This window comes from Parasteatoda tepidariorum, chromosome 6 (assembly GCF_043381705.1).
Source record: "Parasteatoda tepidariorum isolate YZ-2023 chromosome 6, CAS_Ptep_4.0, whole genome shotgun sequence".
Lineage (NCBI taxonomy): Eukaryota > Metazoa > Arthropoda > Arachnida > Araneae > Theridiidae > Parasteatoda > Parasteatoda tepidariorum.
In genome coordinates this window covers 12085274-12108050 of record NC_092209.1, presented here as the reverse complement: position 1 = coordinate 12108050, position 22777 = coordinate 12085274, and the positions used below count along the sequence as shown (strand labels likewise).

Sequence of the window (22777 nt, the reverse complement as noted above, 5' to 3'; positions counted from 1 at the left end):
GATAATTTTTAAGGAAAAACTTTAAAAAAAATATATAAAAAAAGCGCACTTGTAATATTGCTATACCATCTTACATTTGCAAAAACGCTAATTATTTTTATTTTTCTTGTTTTTAACTTTGATGAATTTAAATCAATTAAAATTAATTTTGTGTGAAATACTGAAGAGAACATTCACATGTCTACCCCACCCTACCGACAACATAGTTTTACGTAAACGTTTACATTCGTGAGCACATGGGAAAACGAAATTCGTTGTTAAATCATACAAACGCCAGCCAATAGCCACCATCTCCCTTCCCACATACAGTGATGTCATTTTTTTTCTCTTTTTAATATACTTTTTCTTTGCTCCAGCTTATGAAAGAAGTCGAACTTTTTTGAGAAGATATACTTTAGCTGTAAAAAGTTCTTATTTTTCGTTTGCGATCTTAGTTGCGAGCATTTGTACCTCTATCTCTTTTATTTCAACAATTGCCATCAAGCCTATCCTTTGGCGTTTGTTTAATCCACACACAGCCCAAAGTTAATCCAGTTCGCTAGTTCTGATTGGCTTGGCGGCGACTGTATGTGTGAGTGTCTGCGTGGTTATGAGTGTTTCCTTTCTTATCCGGTCCCGCCAGTGGCCCCCCCCCCAAGCTCTTGGGCGCATTCTTGGGAAAATTCTAAATTCCCTCCAAACTATTCGTTTTATTTAGTGTAAAAATCCCCCTCCCCAAGTTTTAAGTGGGCGCATCGTGCGCCCTCCTTCCCCTCCTGGTGGAGGCCCCTGGGTCCCGCAGTGGTCCCGCAGATCGTTAAGACACGGTTCCCAGCAGATCACCGAAGTCAAGCATCACTGGCTGCGGTCAGTGTGCGGGTGGGTGACCACTTGGATCAGTCTGCGTAGGGACCGAGGGTGTGCGGTATTGGTCCTCGTTAAACTGTGCTACCGTAAATTGCTCGACTTCGTGTGCAGGTCGTCGGGCTACTGAAGTGGGGGCGCCATCCCCTCCGCAGAGGTCAGAGGATCAAAATTGCGATGGTGCGTCTTCGGATCATCCTCAGGGATGTTTCCTAGACCGTCGCCAATAGCCCATTGTGCTGCTCTAGTGTGACGTAAATGAACTACAACAACTTTCTTATCTGAAGTAAAATTATTTCTTTTATTTCTAAACCAAATATTGCTCAAAGATTGTCAGTGTTTGCTCTGGAATATAGGCACAGCAACATAATGACAATTCCAAACTGTTTGCATACGAAATATATTTACCCGCAATCTGCCAACCTTACAAATTATCTTTGAACAAATATGTAAATAGTTCAAGACCAAATATCTACTAAGATGAGAGGCTCTGGATTCGTTGCCAGCAATTTGATGCGAAGGAGACCAGCTTTTGCCAGAACCGTACTCATCGCCAAGGGATAAGGTTATCGTTTGCTATAGTTCTGTGTGTCCTATCTTCGAAAATTCGAATTTTCTAAAGTCTTATCCTATTTTAATCTTCAATTTAATAATTTTCGATTAACTCAAATCACTTCTGCACAAATTCAATCTTTCTACCACTTGATATCACGTGGTCGCAGCAACAGAGAATCTTTTGCGCACTATATGAATGGGATATTTATCGTAAATAGGATAAGATTTTGCATCATAAATGATTACATGGGATATAGACATTGTAATTGCCCCTTATGTGATATATGTAGGAGCCACAAACTTTCGATGAATGTGAAAGAATCGGTATCCCGATGACCTGCATGCGAAATCAAGCACTTTACGGCAGAACAGTTTAACGAGGACCGATGCAGCACACTCTCGGTCCCGACGCAGACTAATCCAAGTGGTCACCCACCAAGACACTAACCGAAGCCTTCGGTGATCTGCTGGGAGCCGGACGTAAATTGAACAAAGGTATCTACGTGTGATAACTTTTCACCACACACCAGAGCGACTCAATCATTTGACGAGTGAAGACGTGTTTTTTCTGTGAGAGACTAATGCCGTACCACAGATCTGCATGTGGCGCAAAGGTATTCCCTTCCGGTCGCACGCAAGTCCTGACTGGCGTTGATCAAACTTCGCTAGACGAATTACTTTCGACATGCGGGTTTCCCCCGCAATATATGCCTTCAAAAAACGCCGACGACACGGAAATCAATGACTTCTACTTACAGTTTCCTATGAATGGACTGCTTATAGTGTCAGACTACTTTCGTAGCTTTCTTAACAAGCTAGATAAGAGAGGACCCTACTACAATTACTTCCTAAAAAGATCTGGAACTGCCTACAACATCATGTACCAGTTACGATTAAAGACACAGGAGGAAAAGGAATTAAAGACAATTGAAGCTCCAGTTCCCACTCCTGAACCCGAAGCTCAACCGACTGAGGAATTGGACGCAAATAAAGATACAGAATTTGTCCAAAACTTAGAAAACTGTGAAGAGACTTCGGCCTCTGAGTCAGAACTTCAGACTGAAAAGCTTAAAGAACCACCCACCAAAAGGAGAAAGAGGAAAAATAATAAGAAATCAACTGATATGGACTCAACAATGCCTACAAATTCTACTTCTGATTTCACACCTCCACTGGTGAACTCCACTCCTCCACCCCCAATGGAAACTTCGGAAGATAGCTATGTTAAGGGACCAGAGCCATCAACTAATGTACAAAAAGCTCAACCTGCCAAGAACCTAAAAGTTCTCATCCGATCGGATGAGAACTTTTAGGGCTCCCTTTGGACTTTAATACGGACACTTTTTCCCTAGAATTAGGGAAACAAAATCTAAAAATTGTTCAGTTCAGGAAAAGAGTGGGAGGAGCACTCCCACTTTTCATCATCATCCTACCAGAGATAGTAAACTACATGAAAATCATCGAATTCATTAAAGTCGAATTTACTACCAAATCGAATTCATTAAAGACTATCCGATCAGTGTGGAGAAATTTAGAGGTGGCCTGGAGCCGTTCCAGTGTTACCGATGCCAACGATTCGGACATTCACAGCAAACCTGCACATCCGAACCAAGATGCATGAAATGTGCTGAAGGGCACTACTCATTCCAGTGCAAAAAGAGCAAAGATTCTCCAGCCACATGCTGCAACTGCAACAAGGCCCATATTTCAAATTTCTCAGGGTGCGAGGCCCGCCCCAGCAGAAAAAGACAACAACCTAAGGATACACCTTCTAACACAGCTCATCGACTTGTCTCAATAGTGAAGGAACTGCAGGAGCTCCTGAAAAACCAAGAAGTAGTCAGCTTACTTCAATCTCTTATCTATTGGTCATCCCCTACAGAATGATGTTCCACTTCCACAACTCATGCTATATCCCAAGAAGGACTTGATATTTTTTATCTTTATCGTCATTATTCCAGGCGTCCACGGGCACCATCATAGATGAAGGAGTAAAGTGTCCGCTTCGCGGACAGGTACTCCGTATTCAAACTCAGCCGAAGCTCAAACTCAGCGATAAAGGCTATATGACACGAGGCAACCTAGTTGAAAGCAACCAGCGGTTACGGTGAAGTTGAAACGTGTCATATAATGGTTGCCCGGTTGCTTTCAGCCTGCTTTCAACTAGCAACTGAAGTTGAAACCTTTCAACTTTAGTGGAGCAACCAGATTAGTTGAAACGTGTCATATAGTAGTTTCCAAATACTTTCAACCTTAACTAGCAACCATTTAGTAAGCAAAATACACGTGCTGATTCTGACGCATCCTGAATTTTTATCTTTTAAATTTAAACTTGGTTTAATCTTCTAACTATGACTAGTTTTAAATGGAATTCTAGTGATCAGTAGCGCGATCATATATCGCGATATATGTATTTTTCTTTTCTTTTTTTGAAATTTTTCAAACGTATCCTTGTCTTTGGGTCATAAATAACAAAGATTATGCGAATAAACTAATTCCCTATAAACTAATTTCCTCTGTGGAGATATTAAAAGTTACAAATTATTATTGAATTTTAAAAGTGAATGAAAAAAAANGCTTACCGCTGAGGCCGGCAGTCTCTCTAGCGTGTGTCTCCCCAGGGCCGGAGGGTTTTTCGATGTTAAGCCTAATTCCATGAAATTACCGAAATATCAGCGCGTTGTTTAATATTGTTCTGTAGAGTATTTAAGTGACATATGCTTTATATATATTTCTATGGATACTTTATTTACTTAAGTTATTTCTTGTTTAAATGTAATATAAATATTAATAAGTTTAAATATTTTGCATAATTTCCTCTATTTCCAGCTCAGTTAAAAATTTTCGACGCTTCGACATTCTAACGGTAAAAAGAAAAAAAATTCAAGCCTACAAGATCTAATTATCCACTAAAAACTAATCCGAAAATCGAAAGTAGCGAGAGATAAAAAAAACTCCCTTACTTACTGTAAATAAATATCACGTGCTAATTTAAAGAGCCCTCATAAAACATTCCCCCCCTCCACTCCTTCCCCTAAAAACCACGTGAATGTACTTTCATCTTGAGTAGAAGGTCAAATCTACATGTATCTGAAACCATATGGACATACAATGCCATCTTTTGGAAGAAATTTCATTTTTTAAAACGTTCCGAAACGCTGGCACAAATAAGTGACGTTCGGGGGTGAACGAGAAAACTCTCTGACACGCGGGTGTGTCGGCCGGGAAGTGAGCGCGTTTCTTGCTGTCACATATATGTGACAGTCGGCTCGAAAGGGTTAATAGATGGTAGCATGGTACTAGTGGTTACATGTAAAAAATAAAAAAGCTAATATTATTGATTGCCAAGAAAGCTATTTCGAGCAGACTTTATGTTTTGAGATGCAAGTAATTTTTCCACCTTAAAGTTTTTTCAAAATTCAGTTAAGATTGAACTACTACCTTTAAATATTGAAAAGTATTTCTGGAAAGGAAAAGTATTGTCTTTATGTTTTATTGTCTGTATGGTATCCTATGTATAAAAAAAAATTTGTATATGGGATATGATTTGTTACTAATTAATTTAAATCATTAATTGAATAGAAAATAACACAACTGAGGCTTAAATATTTAGTAAAGTGATTAATCGAAAACATATGTTGCCCAACCTGTCTGCAAAATTATTTAATCTCTTTGTATATACTTTTTAGTTAGTTGGTCACAAATTAATTCAACTATTTCTTTTTCTTTTAATCATTTTTTTTGGAAATGTCCATTTTGTTTTGCGTTTAGCAAAAAATAGTTTAATTTACTTGAGTCTGACTAGCAAGAAAGTACCAATCCTTCAACGGACTATTATTATTTGGTTAAATTAATCAGAAATTTTATTGTTAAAAAGAACTTAGAAATTGCTTTGCCAATGTACATTGTACAAGCTGACAACTAGTCGAGTATTATTTGATTCTGATTCATACTTTTAGATACATTAAGGATATAAAATAACTTATTGTTTAAAGTAAAATTAACAGTAATTAGTGCTGGAACATAAGATTAGCATTTTATTTCTTCTCTGCCTGATCCCCAATTTTTTTTCTTCTGAAATTAGTTAGAAATTATGCGGTTATCTGATTTTGGTTGCTTTATCTATTTATATCTCTTTTTTTTAAAAAATCTTTTCTTTTAATATCTTTTTAATTGAAATTATTACTTTTGTTAGATTTTCCAAGCTATATCCATTTTAAAGCAACTAAATCAGAAGTTCTATGAAAATAAGGAGAAAAAATCCTTGCTGGATGATGAATCAGAAAATCCAATTATTCTCCAACTCACTATGAAAAAAATTCCACCCCCATATATGCAAAAGTTTATCAAAGTGTAAGTATTTTATATTTTTTAAGATTGTTCTGAATATTTTGTTTAAGTTTTATCCATAAGATATATATTTAAAAGGTATGTATTGAGGTATGTAATCAAAATTATTGTTAAGTAAAATAATTTAATCGCTCTATACATGCTAAAATTAAGTTGAAGGGAATTCTTCAAAATTTTTAAACATATAGAAATTAGTTTTGTTTATTACTTATTTCGTCAGTGTGATTGTTATTTTGTAAATAATTTAAAAGAAATTTTTTTTTAGAAAAAGATGATTAATCTGTGTCATAAACATTTGTAATATAATCGAGAAATATTATAAACTTTGAGGAAAGTGGATATGTTTCACAGTATCAGAGCTATATTTTATAGTCACTCTCTCTGACTGTTCATATAACTCAGATGACATCATCACTTGTATTTAAGTTCTATCTCTGGATTTGCTAGTTTTAATTTATGGTTCTCTGGTTATTTTTTGTAATCTTATTTATGTTTAGGTAATTTTAAGTTTTAAACACTAATTGTTTTTAGTGTAGTTTCATAAAAGTACAAAGTTGTAAAACTTTTTTCTAATCTATAACTCTCTTAAACTGTTGAATTTAATTATACATCTCTGTTAATGATGTATTTTTGATTTTTAAACTGTCTGAAAAATATTGTTTTTGATAGAAATTGATTCAAGCTTTGCACGATTTTACGTTTAAGAAGATTTGTGTACTGATAGATATTGTCTTTCATTTCTAAAAATTTACAAAATGTGTTTCCTTAATTTTTTTGTATTTTTTGTGCAATGAAGTTTTATCTAATTTGAGAACTTTTTGTTTCAGTCATTTGCCAAAATCCACACTAAATGAAACAAAAGAGGTTTGTTTAATCACTGGTGACCTTGATAAGCGTAATACAAAGGCAGAAGTAGAACCTGATGTGCTACACTTCAAAGAACTTTTGAAAAGTCAACATATATCTCAAATCAATGAGGTATTGTTGAATCTTTCTTATAATATCTTATAAAGAATTTGGTTTTTGGCATTAGGTTAACCCGGGTTCGAATCCCAGCAATGGCTGGTCGATTAAAATTCCACACCTGGCTCCCACCAATCGCAGTGCTAGTGTAAAATATCCTCAGTGATAGACGAGTTATAACATAGGTTAAAATCTCTTTGCAGTCAGGCTAACCTTGGGTGGTTTTTCGTTCCGTGTAACTCAAATGCAGGTTGGTTCCATCAAGAGGTCCTCAATGAAGGTAAATTTCTTCCAATGCTTGATCCAGGAGTTCTCTTGTCTTCTGGATTAGGTTTAAATATGTAAGGCTATGGATTTGAGTATTGGCAGTTGTAAACCCAATATTGGGTTTGCTGTTCAAAGACGGTAATAAAATAGAATACAATTGCTTAGCTATAAGTATTAAAAGAAAATCTTAAATTTAAACTACATGAAATTTAATATAATACCAAAAGGTTAAGTTTTTTTTGTTTCTTTTTAGCATCAAATCTTTAAAAAAATATTGCTGAGTAAATTTTATTCTTCACATTGAATATTTTCAAAATAATTAGTTCTTTAATTAATATGTTCAATATTGATAATGAACTTCGGGATTTACTAAAACGAGGCCAATAATTTAGGATTCAATAGCCAAAAAGATTGACTGATTTGAAGAAGATCAAAAGAAGACTGATTTGAGGCGTCTTTCTATTTGTTGGCCTCCTGTTTTTTCAGAACTGGTTAAAAGTATCGAAAGTCTTGCTGCCTTGCGCAATTTTGTTTTTAATGTAAATTTGTAAATTTTCTTGATTTTGTTTTCTACTTACTTCTGTAAGCCTCATGCTATACTTGGTGGTGCATGAGAATTTTTCAATTGTTTAAATGAAAAAAAATTAAAAAAAAAAGCCAAAAAAAAAAAATAAATAAATAAAACTGCCGCTTACAGTTTATATTTATTTTATTCAAGTTCATATTCACCAAGATATATGAGAATTAATTAGCTAGATTTGATTTTAAATAACAAAATACTAGAATTCTTGTAGAAATACAGGATGTCTCAAATAAGTATTTTGCGCTATTGATTTTATAGACAACTTCATGTTTTTTGTTGTTTTTTTTTCTTTCTAAATGAAGAAAACTTTATGAATAGACCTGACACATAACCGGTCTATCTTGTTTCTTTAAAATGTTAGTGTTAACCAGATAAAGTTAATAATTTGTAATCTTCTATTTCCCTGCATATTTTTAATTCAGTACATAGAACACGTTTGATTTTCATTGATGTTCTTTAATTATTCATTTCTTACAAGTAGATGGAATTAAATTTCAATTATCATATTTAAGGTAATAACATTAAGGCAACTGAGGAAGGAGTATAAACCTTATGAAGCAAGACGTCAGCTTTGTGGGGCTTATGATGTCTTCTTGTGTGACAAAAAAATCGCTGGTGTTCTACCTTCAACACTTGGCAAATCTTTCTTCAAAAAACGAAAGTAAGATATTAGATATAATAAATTTTTTGTAATTGTAATAGTTCTAAAAATATTTTTTTCTTTTATTAAAATATAAATTTTTGTTTGTTCATTTATCTTTTTTTATTTTATTTCAGGCTTTTTAATTTTAATTCATTTTTTCTTTGAAATTTGTTATTAACTGATTTAAGTCATGTCTGTCTTTTGTTAATGATCTGATACACATCCTTAAATTTATTAAATGGAGCAATAGAATCAAATCGTTAGATTTTAATTAAATTTTTATCAAGTTTTTTTTTCATTTATTTTAAATTTTTTTTCAAAAATTAAACGGATACTAGTATTATTTTTAATAACCAAAAAGTATCAAATAACTACTTATATTACATGTTTGTAAAAATATAAAGAATTTTTATAGAAAGAATTAGTATCAATTTCATTAGTATCAAGAATTAGTTTATATAATTTTTATTTATTTTTTTGTATAGTAATATATAAAAATATGTTCTGCTAGTTATATTTTGAAATTTTTTTTAAAATGCCATTAAAATTAAAACTATTTACCTAATTTTTCTTTATTGTTTTCTTCCTGTACCCAGTTTTTTCAGTTATTTTTTCTTTGAAGAAAGTGATCAGATTTTTTAAATTCTTAATGAATCTAAGATAATTTTTGCTACTAGATTTTTCTGACATGTTTTCAATTTACATATAACATAAATTTGATTAAATACCTTAATGTTAAGTAATTTTTTGAAGCTGAATGGATGCAATTTTATTCAACTGATTCAAAAGTCAATTATATTTCCTAAATTGGTTTAAATCAGTAACTTCTCCAATTCATTTCTCTGACCTTTGCATTATTTATAATGACTTATACTTAAAGATTTGTTTTTTTATTAATAAAAAGAAAAATATTCCCAAACATTTTATTTATTAATTTTTACATCTTTGTCTGGCAATTGACTATCTTTTTACACAAAAGCTCCGATCTCAGGGTCTTATGCCACCAGGCTTTCTCCTTTTCTCAGGCTTTCTCCTTTTTTAAAATGTATCAATTGGAAGTCTTGTGCTAATTTGCATATAGCCCTAAAATTTTTCTCTTATATCAAAAATTTTTTATTTCAAGTGTACTTAATTTTTCTTTATATTCTTTTTTAGAACCTTTCTTTTCAAAGTACTTTTTTTTTCCTAGAATCTTTTTTGAAATGTTTGATTTACCAAAAATATCTTTTTCATCTTTAAATTCTTTTTAAGAACCTTTTTATTTAAAGTACTTTTTTCCCCCTCTGGAATCTTTTTTAAAATGTTTGATAAACCAAAGATAAAGTATAACACTATTTCAAGCATGTGTAAAGTATTACATTAAAAAGGGATATGATAACTTCATGTTAAAGTGGTTATTTTGAGAAATATTTCAGGCATATCTATTTTTCCCACAAAGTTTTTGTTGATAGTTTTTTTTTGTGTGTTTGTAAAAGGTTTAAGAAAAGATATCAAAGCTCAATTCTTGATATTCCAGAAGCTCTAATTATGACAGGGGTATTGTATTCTTGCTGTGCCCTGTAATTCTGAGTCTTATCTAAATTATTTTTCCATTTTTCTTCTTCTCAACTTTATTCTTTCGTGTCTAGAAACTAAAATCAGGGCATGTGTTTTGTTCACAAAAATAGCGAGTGTTGCATCGTATTTCAAGACCATTTGGTTACAAACTTCCGCGAATCAAAATCTCATAATACAACAAATTTTTGAAACTTTTGTTACATCCTGTTAAAGAAACGTTTACATGCACATGATTCTTCCTCCAATTTGATTATTTTGATTTGTCCGATTTTCGAACTGCTTCGTAATTTGCTAATATCATGATTTTAATATTAAACATCAATTTTTGTATTTACCCGATTAAGAGAATAATGCATTGCGACTTGTATTCACTCAATTTAAAAATTAAACATTCATGAGATTCAAAAATCTAATAGCACAATTTGTATTTTCATGTTTTTGAAACCCAATGTTGTGACTCATATTCACGTGAGTTTAAAATCCAATGTTGCTATTTGTATTCATGCTTTTTTAATATTCAATATTGTGATTCTTATTCACTCGGTTATAATATTAAACATCGATTTTCGTATTTGTACATGATTTAAAAACCATGCACTGTGATTTGTATTCACGCAATCTGAAAATTATGCATCGTTATTAGTGTCTGCAATATCTAAAAATTCAATACCACAATTTGCATTTTTGCTTTTTTGAAGTCTAATATCTCAATTCATATTCATACGATTGTAAAATCCAATATCGTGACTCATGTAAAAAAATAAATATTTTCTTGAATAAGTTTATATAAAGGTGTGATATTTTTTATTAGTAGATAATTTAATTATAAATGTTCAATACGAAAATTATGTTCAAAAAATTATGTTAAATATGAAACATGTATGATAATTAAATTATCTTTATCAATTTTTTACAGATAAGAATTTCAGGGTTTTTCATTTTGTGTTAGAATTACCCCTGTTATGAGCTTTATAATACTAAGACATTTCAAACATTTGTTTTTCATTCGTTTGATAGGGGAAAATGGTATGAAATCAGTCACAGAGAAACTTATAAATGACTGTATTAACTATTTTTCATAAAAATGTGACCTGTGAGAGAATATTTAGTGACATAACAAGAATCCAAACTTGGATTTTTTTTTCTCATATCAAATTTTGAAAATTTTTTTGATTAGAAAACAAACCAAAAGGAGCCAGAGAATTTAAGTAATGTTTTTAAAAAATGTAATCATTTGCACAATTTGTCTTAAAAAAATTTTGATTAATTGATTATTGTGTAATTTTTAGGGGTAAAAAAGTTACTTATGTAATTTTTATTTAAAATACGTGTGATTTTGTTGTCTTTTAATATTTATTATTATAACTCTTATAACATAGTATTTAAGTCTCAGGCATTTGAATTTCCTGAGGTTGGCAGATGTAATGTATTTAAAATGATCCTTGTTTGTATATATTAACCTGAAGCATTAGTATGAATGTTTCTATTTCATTGATGCTGCATGGATTTTTTTGCTTTCAATTCTATATATTGTATATTATTGTTTCAATACTAGTATAATGATATCTCAGTTTTTGATTTTTAAATTGGCTTTTATCTTTCAGGTTTCCTATTCAGATTAACATGCAAACACCAAACCTTAAAGAGCAAATTGAGAATGCTCTTTCTTCAACTGTTTTTCATATCACATGCAAGGGAAATTCCTCTGCTAGTTATANGATTAAAAAAACATGAAATTAATCTCTTATGATTTTAATAAATTAGATCTCATTATTACCTGATAATTTAATTAGCTAAATTAGATCTTCTTTACTTTTATTTAAAGTCAGATTTGAAAAACAGTAAGCTCCTGATCTTTTGGTCTAATGTGGCAAAAACGTAGGCTGGATCCCAGCGGCATAATCACAGTTATATTTTAAAGGAGTGCAACAGAGTTATACAGAAAGATTTTTCATTTAGATAACAAACCATTCGATTTTCTTTTCTGCATATTTTTTGGAAGTATGTCTTTTTTTTAGTGTAGAATTGTCTTCAAAAGATTGCCTTTCTTGCGTATCGGAGCTGAAAGAGTTGCTCGTGAGGAAGAAGTTCTAAAAATTTTCAATTGGTTTTTAAAATACTGATATTATTATGACACATGAATTTGGAATCATTCATTTAAATGTTCACTTTTTGATATACTCCATTTCCGCCCATATCTTTGTGAATAGATGCAATATTTCAAAAAATTTTTGGTCTGTTATTGATGCAAATTTTCACATGTTTCTTTCTTTTATCCCAATAATATTTCTCACTATTTCATTACAATATACAATTTAAATCACACATTTGATTCAAATTCACTTTTGATATAATTCTATCGCTTTTTCCCCATCTTTCTATTTTTGCTATTTGCTATAGTGCTATTGATTTCCAGGTAGTTTTTGTAGTTATATAGTTTTTATTCTATAGATTTCCAGGTAGTTTTTCTGTTTTTTTTTTCTCCCTCTTCTATTGATATTACTCTGACATGCAAAATTCAAATTATGTTGCTGGATTTAAATAATCACTTTTTGATGTCTTCAATTTATGCTCATAGTTCTATAAATCTTTGTGGTGTTTGGATTGTTCTTTGGCAGTTGTGCTCTTGATTTTAACTTTATTTTTGAAGATTCCTATATATTTCATACAATATGGGAAATTTCAATTGCGCTTTAGAGTATATATTTTTCGACGCATCGATGCTATCAGTTTTTCTATCGATTCTTTAGAAGTTTTGGCTAATCATTTTTGCATGGTTTTTAACATTCAGTATTTTAATCACAATATAAATTTACAAAAAGAGAATATCAATCTCAAGAGAATACAATATTTTACATGAGAGAATTTGAGTAACCTCTTTTTGAAGAGTCCAATTTACGTGATACCATGGTAAATTTACATGATTTTTTCGTGACTACCATAACAGAAGCCTAAGAAAAGTTAAAATGTACAGGTTGCTGCTTTAGCATTCCTCATCCACCTCTCATGATGAGTTTTACAAACTACTAGTCTCATTATTCCTCTTTTTTATAGACTGGATGGTTACGTATGGATGGTACCAAGCATTCTTTTTCGATTTTTTGATTAAAAATCAACTTGAAAAACCTATTAAAACAGTCACCTGTGTAACTGTATTATTTACAATGAAGTCCAAATTTCAAGACTCCAACAATAACAGTTCTAAGGTTGTAAGAGAGACACCCATGGCAGAATTGTGATGACACAGTTGTATTGTAGCAGAGCATTACAGAGCTCTTGCCGATAGATTTTTCCTTCGGGAAATTAAAAATTTTACTTTTCTTTTCTGTGGAAATTTTCCAAAGATTTGATCTTTTTTTCAGAATTATATTCAAAGATGCATATCTTGCTCAGGCGAGTGGAAAAAAATGCTTGGGGGTTTTCTATTTTCATTTGAGAATAATGAAAAATAAAGTATGATGAAGTAAAAAATTTCGTTTCCTTTTCTGTAGAAATTTTCGTTCTATTTTTTTTATGCTGTTATTACTATTAATTTCCACATAGCTTTTAAAATCTGATATTTTAAATGCAATATTTTTAGAACAATATTATTTATCACAACAACTGAATTCTGAAATGGAAACACACAGTTTAGTAACACCTTTTTAAAGAGTCCAATTTGCGTGATTTTGTCGCCAATCTTTTTTTCGGTAGTTACTATTGCTACGGATTTCGCAGTTTTTTTTTAATTTTTTAAATGTGATGATGAAATACTTAATCTGAAAAAGGAAAGCGTGCATTATCCCCCTAGAATATCACCCTTAATATTACAGTAAAAAATATGTTACATATTCAATTTTAAAATTTTTTTTTATTTGATCCGAAACTTTTTTTGACGCTTCTGTTACTTTAAATAATTAACATGTATATTTGTTATTTTTATAAGTATCTTGCAGAAAGATATCAATATTAGAGAGGTATATTGCAGAATGCCCTAAAAAATTCTGCCAAAGTGAGAGAGACATACAGGCAAATATCTCATACATACATTGTTTGATATAAGTATTTTGTACTTTGTTCTTATTTTAATCAATTACATTTGATAGACTGTGGTAAAGTTAATGGAGTTTTAATTAATTTTCTTACAAATTGTTCATGATTATAATACACAGTAGAGCGCCGATTATCCGAACCCTTATTATCCGAACCATGTCCAAATTCTCTCTCTCTTTTTTTTTAAAGTTTAGANGGAATTTTAATTAATTTTCTTACAAATTGTTCATGATTATAATATACAGTAGAGCGCCGATTATCCGAACCCTTATTATCCGAACCATGTCCAAATTCTCTCTCTTTTATTTTTAAAGTTTAGAATACTTTTTAACTTATCGACAATTTTTCTAAATTTAGAAGGATGAAGAATATCCACTACATCTGAAGACCATATTTAATTTACAACCTTTTTTTTGCAGTTTTGTTATAGTAGCCAATACATACATGTATACAGTTAAACCTACTTACCCCTTTAGCCCTCTTCAACTGAAAATTATCTTCCAAGAATGCGAGCTTCGATTTGACAGTCTACAATGGTTGAAATTAGTTAAGAGTATGAATAGATATGTGTTGAAGTTCTACTATTGGGGGATGGGTACTTGTCACTTATGGTTAATGATTAGTGATTACAGTGCTTGGGGTCTGAAATCTTGGAATAAAAGTCTTAACAAAAAAATAAACGAAGCTGAAGTTTTAGCATTAGTAGATCTTCCCGATGAAAAGATGCCAGGTTACACAGCAGAAGAAATAGAACACTGGTGTCGAGACACTGAAAACGACCCAGGATTTCAAATTTTAAATGATGATGAAGTTGTTGAAGAAATTTTGAATGAAAATCGGAACTCCACAAACGAAGAGGAAGAAGTAGGTGATCAAATTCAAGATAGTGGATCTTCTCATATAGAAGCACGCAATTCATTAGATATTGCAATGAATATGTTAAAACGTCAAAATGGTGTTGATCCAGTTCAGTTGATTTATTTAAAAAGAATAAGGGACATGGCTGCTCAAAAAAGAGCATCTTCTTTGAAACAAAAGTTTTTGCTTCAAAAAAGAGCATCTTCTTTGAAACAAAAGTCTTTGCTGGATTTCTTTTGCAATGGAACATAAAGAAAAATGTGGTAAAATCAGCAATTGATAAAAAAAAAAAATAAATAAGAAAAGCTGAAATATAATGAAAATAATTCAAAATGAAGAAAAATAAATGAAAAAATATTAAAAAATTGAAAAAAAATTTTTTTTTGAACACGCCAGAGCTATTTTAGATAGTACTACCAGTCCTAAGCCTAGAAAAAGTATGAAGGGAAGTTAGTGCATAAATAATAATCGTTTAAACTAGATTTTAAACAACTTTCCAATTTTCCAAACTTTTCATTATCCAAACCATGTTCGGTCCCGAGCAGTTCGGATAATCGGCACTCTACTGTATAAATAATTTTAAGAATTCCAGTGTTTTTATGTAAAAACACGTGGAAAGCAAATATTTAAAATTTCAGTCTCTCGATTCAAATGCTTTTTAATTTTAAGTTCATATTTTTACATTGACATTAAAATGTAAAATGTTTTTTACTGTTTGATAAATGTTAATTTTCCTCCCATTGTCTCTTTCATTAAATTTTTTTTCTTCTTTCTTTGAAGTGCTTCTGAAGTGGCTGATCTTTCAATGAAGGAAGATGACATTTTATTGAATATTATGTCATCCATTGAAGCTCTGAAAGAACAGTTGCCTGGTCAGTGGGATAATGTTTTAGGCATTTATGTGAAAACACCAAAATCAAAAGCCATTCCTCTCTTCATGTCTAATGGTAAGCGTAAAATTTTATCTTATATAATATTAGATACAACATAGATGTTATATTGGCATTCATTTCTAATGCAATAAGCATTGTTGTTATCTACTTTTAAGAGATTTCTAAAATCAATTATCAAGGAGCGATGCTAAAGGGGAAGTTTTAAATTGGTCTTTTAATCTTTTTAATTTAATTTCATAACTGGTGTTTGATATTTGCTTTGTTTGACAGTATGATTCAAAGTATATAAAATACCAGGCCATCATCCAATCAGATATAGCATATAGTTTTCTAGATGCACTATTCATTTTTCTGACAAAATACTAATGCAATTCTGTAAATATTGTTTTAGAGGATAGTTTAGTATTATACTTTTATCTGTTCTCAGGTTTTCCGTTAATATCTTTGTTCTTGTGTAATTTACATTGGAAAAAATTTTCAGCATCATCTGAAGTTGTTCCTACTAGTTTAAACAATAATGGAAAAAGAAATCTAACGATTTTGTAAAACAGACATAGTAATGAATAACTTACTCATAACCACTAGCAACATAATTTTATTGTTTTACATTCACATTTTTACATTACTATCTCTCCTAATTTAATGTATTTTTATTTTTTTTCTTAAAGGAATAGTACATCAAATGGTAATAAATCATCAAACTTAGTTTAGTACAAAAATAATATAAATAATAATAATAACTAAAAAAAAACAGAAAGTAGGAAAATCAAAAATATAACTAAAAATCCAAAATGGCAAAGGAAGGGACCGTTAAAGAATTGTTATCTGTTGTGCACCGTGGCATTAATTACTAATAAGAAATTATTTGGATTTAATAATATCATAATAAATGCAATAATTATCATCATTTTTGCATTAGTTGTAGGTGCTAAGAATTTCTATGCCATCAATTAAAGGCATTAACATTGTTTTTTCTTATAAGATTTTAATTAACCATTTTTGTGACAGTCAGATTTTAATTAACCATTTTGTGTGAATAGGTGGAATAACTTTATTATTAAAACTCATAATAAGTTTGTTTTGTTAATTTTTGTTTATTATTTTTTAAGGGGGAAGAGATAAATTAATAATTGTACTTCACTTATTCATAAAAGTTAATAGAAAATAAATTGTAGTTTTAGTTAGGAAATATGATATACCTTTTCTTACTTAGCTTTATGAAATTGATTGAATTGAAAAGTGATATGAAATTTGCTTTGCAAATTTGCATAAGATTTAGAATTATACTACAAAATTATATTACAGATTTTTAAAAGTAGTATGGTATGTGTACATTTCTGATTCTTTTTTAAAACTGTTGTCCTGATATTTCTTCGGCTAACTACGTACGGAGTTTAAGTACGTTTGATATTAAGAATTCAATGATTTTAGTTTGATAATAATTTCGAATTAAGGGCAGAAGTTTGAATAAGCAATGGCGTTTTGAAGCAACTAACAGAATAATTGAAAGTTAACTGGATATGTTTTAAAAGTACTGCTTTTTATTTAATTGATTTTGTATTTAATATAATAATTCCTTTCAATTGTAATCTTTATTAATATAGTTTATTTTGTAATTTTGAAAAGCTGTTTTGAAAAAAGTTTTTACTATGCAAAGTTCAGCTTTATTTTTCTTCCTGAATCTACTATTTCATATCAGATTGCTATTCATTGCTAATCTAAACCATTCATAAGTAGATAAAAAAAACTTTCACCACACAGGAAAGAAACAACTAAGATGTATTTGACGAGAACTCAGACAATAAAAGGAAGAAAAAAACAGTTTAATATTTAATTCGTGTAAGAAATTGCTGTACAATAAAATTTAAACTATTCTGGAAATAAATCCCATTTCTTAAAATATATGGGATACTCAAGGTCAATGGTTATTCTGTGTAAGTCAGTGGCAGTAGAAGTGTAACCGAGCACGAATGTAGTTCTCTAATGAGATAGACAAAATAAACTTTTAGTGTCGAGTTAAAAATATTTAAATTTCTGTTCTTAAGTTGATCATAAAAAGCAATACTAAACCATAATAAGTGGATAAAAATAACCTTCCCCTGAAGGGAAAGAAATAATCTGAAAAACTGTTTAATGTCAAATTTATGTAACAAATTATTGCTCAATAAAATTTAAGTCATTTTGAAAACCAATCCTATTTCTGAAGATATATGGGATTACATTAGGAAAATAAAATTTTAGTGACAAGTTAAAAAAAATTTGAATTTCCCTTTATAAGCTGATTCACTAAAAAGCAAGTGGTCAACTTACACAGATTTCGCTGTATGTACTCTTTTATTTGATTCTAATTTTGCATTCTATACTTAAATTATTGTATGATATTTGTAGATGACCCAAATGAGTTCAACTTTACAAATAAGAGGCCACGAGCTGAACCTGTTTCTGGAGAATTAAGTACTTTAGACGACGCAGATGTGAAGGTATTCAGAGATGGTAGGGTTTTTGTGAAAAATAATAAATATAAAGAAGAAGACATTGAGACTTTATCAGAAGAAAGTGAGTGTTTTTTTTTTTTTTTAAATATGCATTTGTTCTTTCTTTCAAATTACATGACTAAATAAATATTAAAGGTGATAAATATTGATTACCGAAATTTTATTTATTTATATACCTTTGTTACACCTTTTTAGCTCTAAAGATCTGCTATCACTTATGAAAAATTTAATTAATATTGAGTTCATTATTATGAGTTTCTGTGTCACATTTACATTTTCTTGGTAATTGCATAAAACGAAGCTAACAAACTGAATAATAGTTTTTAACTTAATAATTTATATGCAAATATAAAATAAACTTAGCATAAAATAGTTAATGCAAATAAAAGATGTGTAGTTATATAAAATTTTTTTATTATGTCATGTTGAAAGAGATTATTCAGATTGTTTATTAGATTGCAGATTGTTTAAAAAGAGGGAGATCTTAAGGTTGTTAAAAAAAAAAAAGAAAAAAAATATTGTCTTGAATGTGTATTGGAAAAATTTCTTTAATGTAGATAATTGCCCCTGGAGTTTGTAAACTAAATGGTTCATAAGTGAAAACTAATAATAAAAAAAATTCACAATTTTTGAAAATTTTCAAAATTTTTTTCCTTAAAAACCATCAGGGTTAAACCTAACCTTTCCAGCAGTGCCAACTGTTGCTATTAATCTGCAATTAATGTTCATGCCTTAAATTAAAATTTAGTGGTCCAATAGGACCACCTAGATATTCATTTAGTGGTCCAAAAGCTTAATATGGTAGACAAACTTGAGGGGAAAAATGAAACTTTACAATTATATAATTCATGTTATTGTGCCGACAAAAAATTATTAATAACTATCTATAACATCCTAAAACTAATTAGGTTTATTAGTTTTTAATGATTGAATATTAGTATTTATTAAAATTAAGTGTAAATATGGTAAAATAATATTAGCAAATAGAACATAGGCTAAAATGCTGAAACCTGATAATAAATAAGTGAGCCAGAGAAAGTGAGAGCTAAAAAATTATCTTAAAAATTAATTGTCTAAAAGTCAAGTCTAAAATAGCAAATTTTTTTTTATTGATATCAGTATATGAATGCAAAGCTTAGCATAAAATGTAAATTTGAATTTTATAATGTTTGTACCAAACACTTTCTGTTATTTCATTTGAGTAGAACAATAAAATTAGTACAATTTTTTTAAAAACATTAGCATGGAATTTGATTTAAAATTCTATTTTCTGATACTATTTTGTTTATTCAAAACATATTTCAATGCGACAAATTTGTCGCCCATGCGTATGATTTTAACAACATCTGTAGAACATTTGGCGACAGATATTGCCATTTAAGCCGTATCTGGAATTATTATTATAATCAAGATTAAAAAATTACTGTTGAGTAATAAAAATTCTTGTTTTTGAGAATTTCTATTCCTGTTATTTTATCTGTGTTCTTTGCAACTTATCTGTGATCATTTCTTTTTGTTCCTTAAACAATTCTAAAAATAATAAATAAGAAACAAAAAATGATTTGATAGAGAAAAAAAAGAAAACATCTTCTTTCCTTCCAACAAACTATTCTAAAAACTTCATAGTCAAGGCTAAAAATTATGGTTGAGTAATAAACATGATTGTTTTTAGGAATTTATGTATGTGTTCCATTAGCTGTGTTCTTTCTCACTTATCTGCAATCATTCCCTTCTATTCCTTAAACGATTCTAAAAATAATAATAATAATAATAAAAATAAAAAAAGAAACGAAAAGAAAAACGATTTGATAAGAAAAGAATTAAAAAAAAAGGATTTGATAAGGAAAAAAAAAACATCTTTTCTCCTTCCAACAAGCTATTCTGAAACTTCATAGTCAAGATTAAAGAACTAGATCCAGTAAGAAAAATGATTGTTTTTGAGGATTTTTATTATCTGATATCTGTTCTATTATCTCTGTTATTTGCAACTTATCTGCCACCATTCCTTTCTATTCCTTGAACAATTGTAAAAATAATAAATAAAAAACAAAAAACAATTTAGTAGAAAAAAGGAAGCATCTTCCCAACTTCCAACAAACTATTCTGAAACTTCATAATCAAGATTAAAAAACTAGGATGAGTAATAAAAAGGATTTTTTTTTGAGAATTTATTTATCTGTTACTATCTGAGATAATTTCTTTCTACTTCTTAAACAATTCTTAAAAATAATAAATAAAAAACTAATAACAATTTGGAAAAAAAAAAGGAATACACCATTCTCCCTTCCAATAAGCTGTTCTGAAACTATTCACTTTTCACTCAGATCTGAAATGCTGTGAGCAAAAAATTAGTGGTTCAAATACCAGATGATAAAAATACAATCAGGGCTAGTTGTTATTTAACCAAAGACCAGATCATTGATTTCAAGCATTCTATTTAATTTTATCATTTTATAATGAAGTATGTACAAATTTGTGTGTTGTATAATTTTTAATTTAGTACCTTTATCTAAGTGTTACTTTTTTTTAATTCAATAATTAATTCATACATAATTGATATTATATAGCTATTTAAAATTAAGTAGCATGCACATTTTCAAATTGCGTTAACTTGAATTTTGTAAACACTAACTGCATATAATATAATTTCATTGTTATTGCGTTTTTGATTACGGATGTCATGATATTTAGTGCAGAAAATTTGCACCTTTGATTTTTTCAGCCTTTGCAATTCTACTCTGAAGTCATTTAGTATAGGATACTGAGGTTTATAGTTACATATTATTGATTAAGAAGGATAACCGAATTATCTAACTGTACTAGAAGCAGTGTTCTCCTTTGGCATTTTTAGAAGGGTGGCCTGCCCCGTTTGCCCTTTGATCCCTATAAGTGGACTCTCTTTGCCCCTTTTGTTGCAAAAATAAGCTGCCTTCTCTTAAAATACTACCTGTTATTCATATTCTATTTGGAATAAAATTAATTCCCTGATTAAAAAGTAGTCACACACTGGTAAAATTATCTGTGCTTATAGGTTTAATTCGGATTAATATTACAAATATTTACCTTGTTTGGATTATTTTCAACTTGTTAAATTTTTATAAGTAACTTTTTTTTTACTTTCAAATTAATAATTTTTTAAAAAAAATCCTCATTTAAATGTTTATTTTCTTATAATTTTCAGTTTAAATTACTGAAAAAAAAGTCTTTCAGTTGCTTATCAATTTATCATTTTTTTTTTTAGTTTATACTTTTTTCTAAAAAAATTTATGCAGAGAGATCAGCAGGACTTAGATTATTTTTATAAACGTCAAATTTTTATTTTATTTTAATTATTAGAGAAAATTTGTTTTAGAAATATGCACATAAAATAGTATAAGAGGGTAATTTAAAAATTGTTGAGGATCAAACTCATTTATTACATAATATTACATATTTTGATATATTTTTAAGGTGGTAAGTGAGTTCCTTTTCTAAATTTAAAGTGCCCTTTTTTGAGAAGCAGCACCCTGCCCAATTTTATTCCTAAGGTGAACTCCACTAGAAGATAAAAATTTAAAAAAATGGGATATCTACTGTTTTTATTTGAGGGTATGCACTGTTTATTAATACCATGAAGAAAAAATAACTTTTTTTTAAAGATAGGCAGAATTAGGACAATATTTCTTTGAGTTAACTGTGTAAAAATGTTGCCAAGTAATTATCCAAATGTTCCATTGTCATTTTCTTTTTTGCTGTGTTAATACATTTATTTTATTTGCTTTTATTTCCAGCTGGTTCAAATGATGAGATGAAAGAAAAAGAACCTGCATCTGATGATGAAGTAGTCGATAATGACGCAGAAATGGTTAGAAAATATGAAAAGAAAAGTAAAAAACGTCAAACTAAGTCGGACTCCAATGAGGAAAGTTCCGCAGATGAACTTAAAGAAGAAATTACTGAAGATCCCGGTGTTCAGACACCTGAAAAGAAAAATAAGAAACGAAAACCTAATTCTAAATTTAATGTAGAAAGCGATGACGCAGAAATGGTTCGAAAATATGAAAAGAAAAGTAAAAAACGTCAAACTAAGTCGGACTCCAATGAGGAAAGTTCTGTAGATGAAGTAAAAGAAGAAATTACTGAAGATCCTGTAGTTCAGAGACCTGAAAAGAAAAATAAGAAACGAAAACCTAATTCTAAATTTAATGTAGAAAGCGATGAAGTTAAAATAGAAGAAGAAAATAATAAAAATTCTACTGTTAAAATAAAGAAAAGTAAATCTAAAAAGATGAAAAATTGAAACTGAATCTTCCAGATAAATAAACTTCTTTTATTTGTACATTTCATGAAAACATTACTGGTTATTGTAATAAAATTTTCCTTAATGGTCTATTTTTATTTTATCTTGAATTCATTTAAATGATTAGTTTTAAATTATTTATGCTTTGAGTGTAGAAGCTAAGGTTAAAAGTGGTAATTGGCTATAGAGCAGTCTAAAATGCTAATAAAAAATATAATTTTTTTTAAAAAATAAATATTAATCTGTCAATTTTTTTTTTACCATTCTGCTATATTAGGAATTTAATTGGTCTTTTACTGATCATCCTGTTCTTTTGTTGACATATTGTCCTTGTGCAAACCAGAACACTAGAGTAACCAGTTTATTTTGCAAGTTAGGGTTTTATTGTCATTGATTCCTTTTTTGTAGAAAACTGTTTTGGATATTCAGCCAAGTATTATTTGGAAAATTATTTTTCGA

General features: G+C 29.6%; 1 protein-coding gene across 1 annotated transcript; it reads left to right on the top strand.

Moving 5' to 3' along the window:
- The first annotated feature begins 4681 nt into the window (after positions 1–4681).
- Positions 4682–22410, top strand: LOC107449285 (ribosomal L1 domain-containing protein 1). Its single transcript, XM_071182000.1, has 7 exons — positions 4682–5751; positions 6576–6726; positions 8074–8222; positions 11366–11466; positions 15431–15598; positions 17933–18100; positions 21810–22410. The coding sequence occupies exons 1-7, from the start codon at positions 5708–5710 to the stop codon at positions 22316–22318; spliced, it is 1290 nt and encodes a 429-aa protein (XP_071038101.1). The 5' UTR covers positions 4682–5707; the 3' UTR covers positions 22319–22410.
- The last annotated feature ends 367 nt before the right edge of the window (positions 22411–22777 follow it).

Bases quoted from the DNA above. Each gene is read 5' to 3' on its own strand.
- LOC107449285 (XM_071182000.1), top strand. From the start codon at position 5,708: ATGAAAAAAATTCCACCCCCATATATGCAAAAGTTTATCAAAGT. The intron at 6,727-8,073 runs GTATTGTTGAAT...ATCATATTTAAG, and splicing joins ATATATCTCAAATCAATGAG to GTAATAACATTAAGGCAACT. The intron at 11,467-15,430 runs CTGCTAGTTATA...TCTTTCTTTGAA, and splicing joins CACATGCAAGGGAAATTCCT to GTGCTTCTGAAGTGGCTGAT.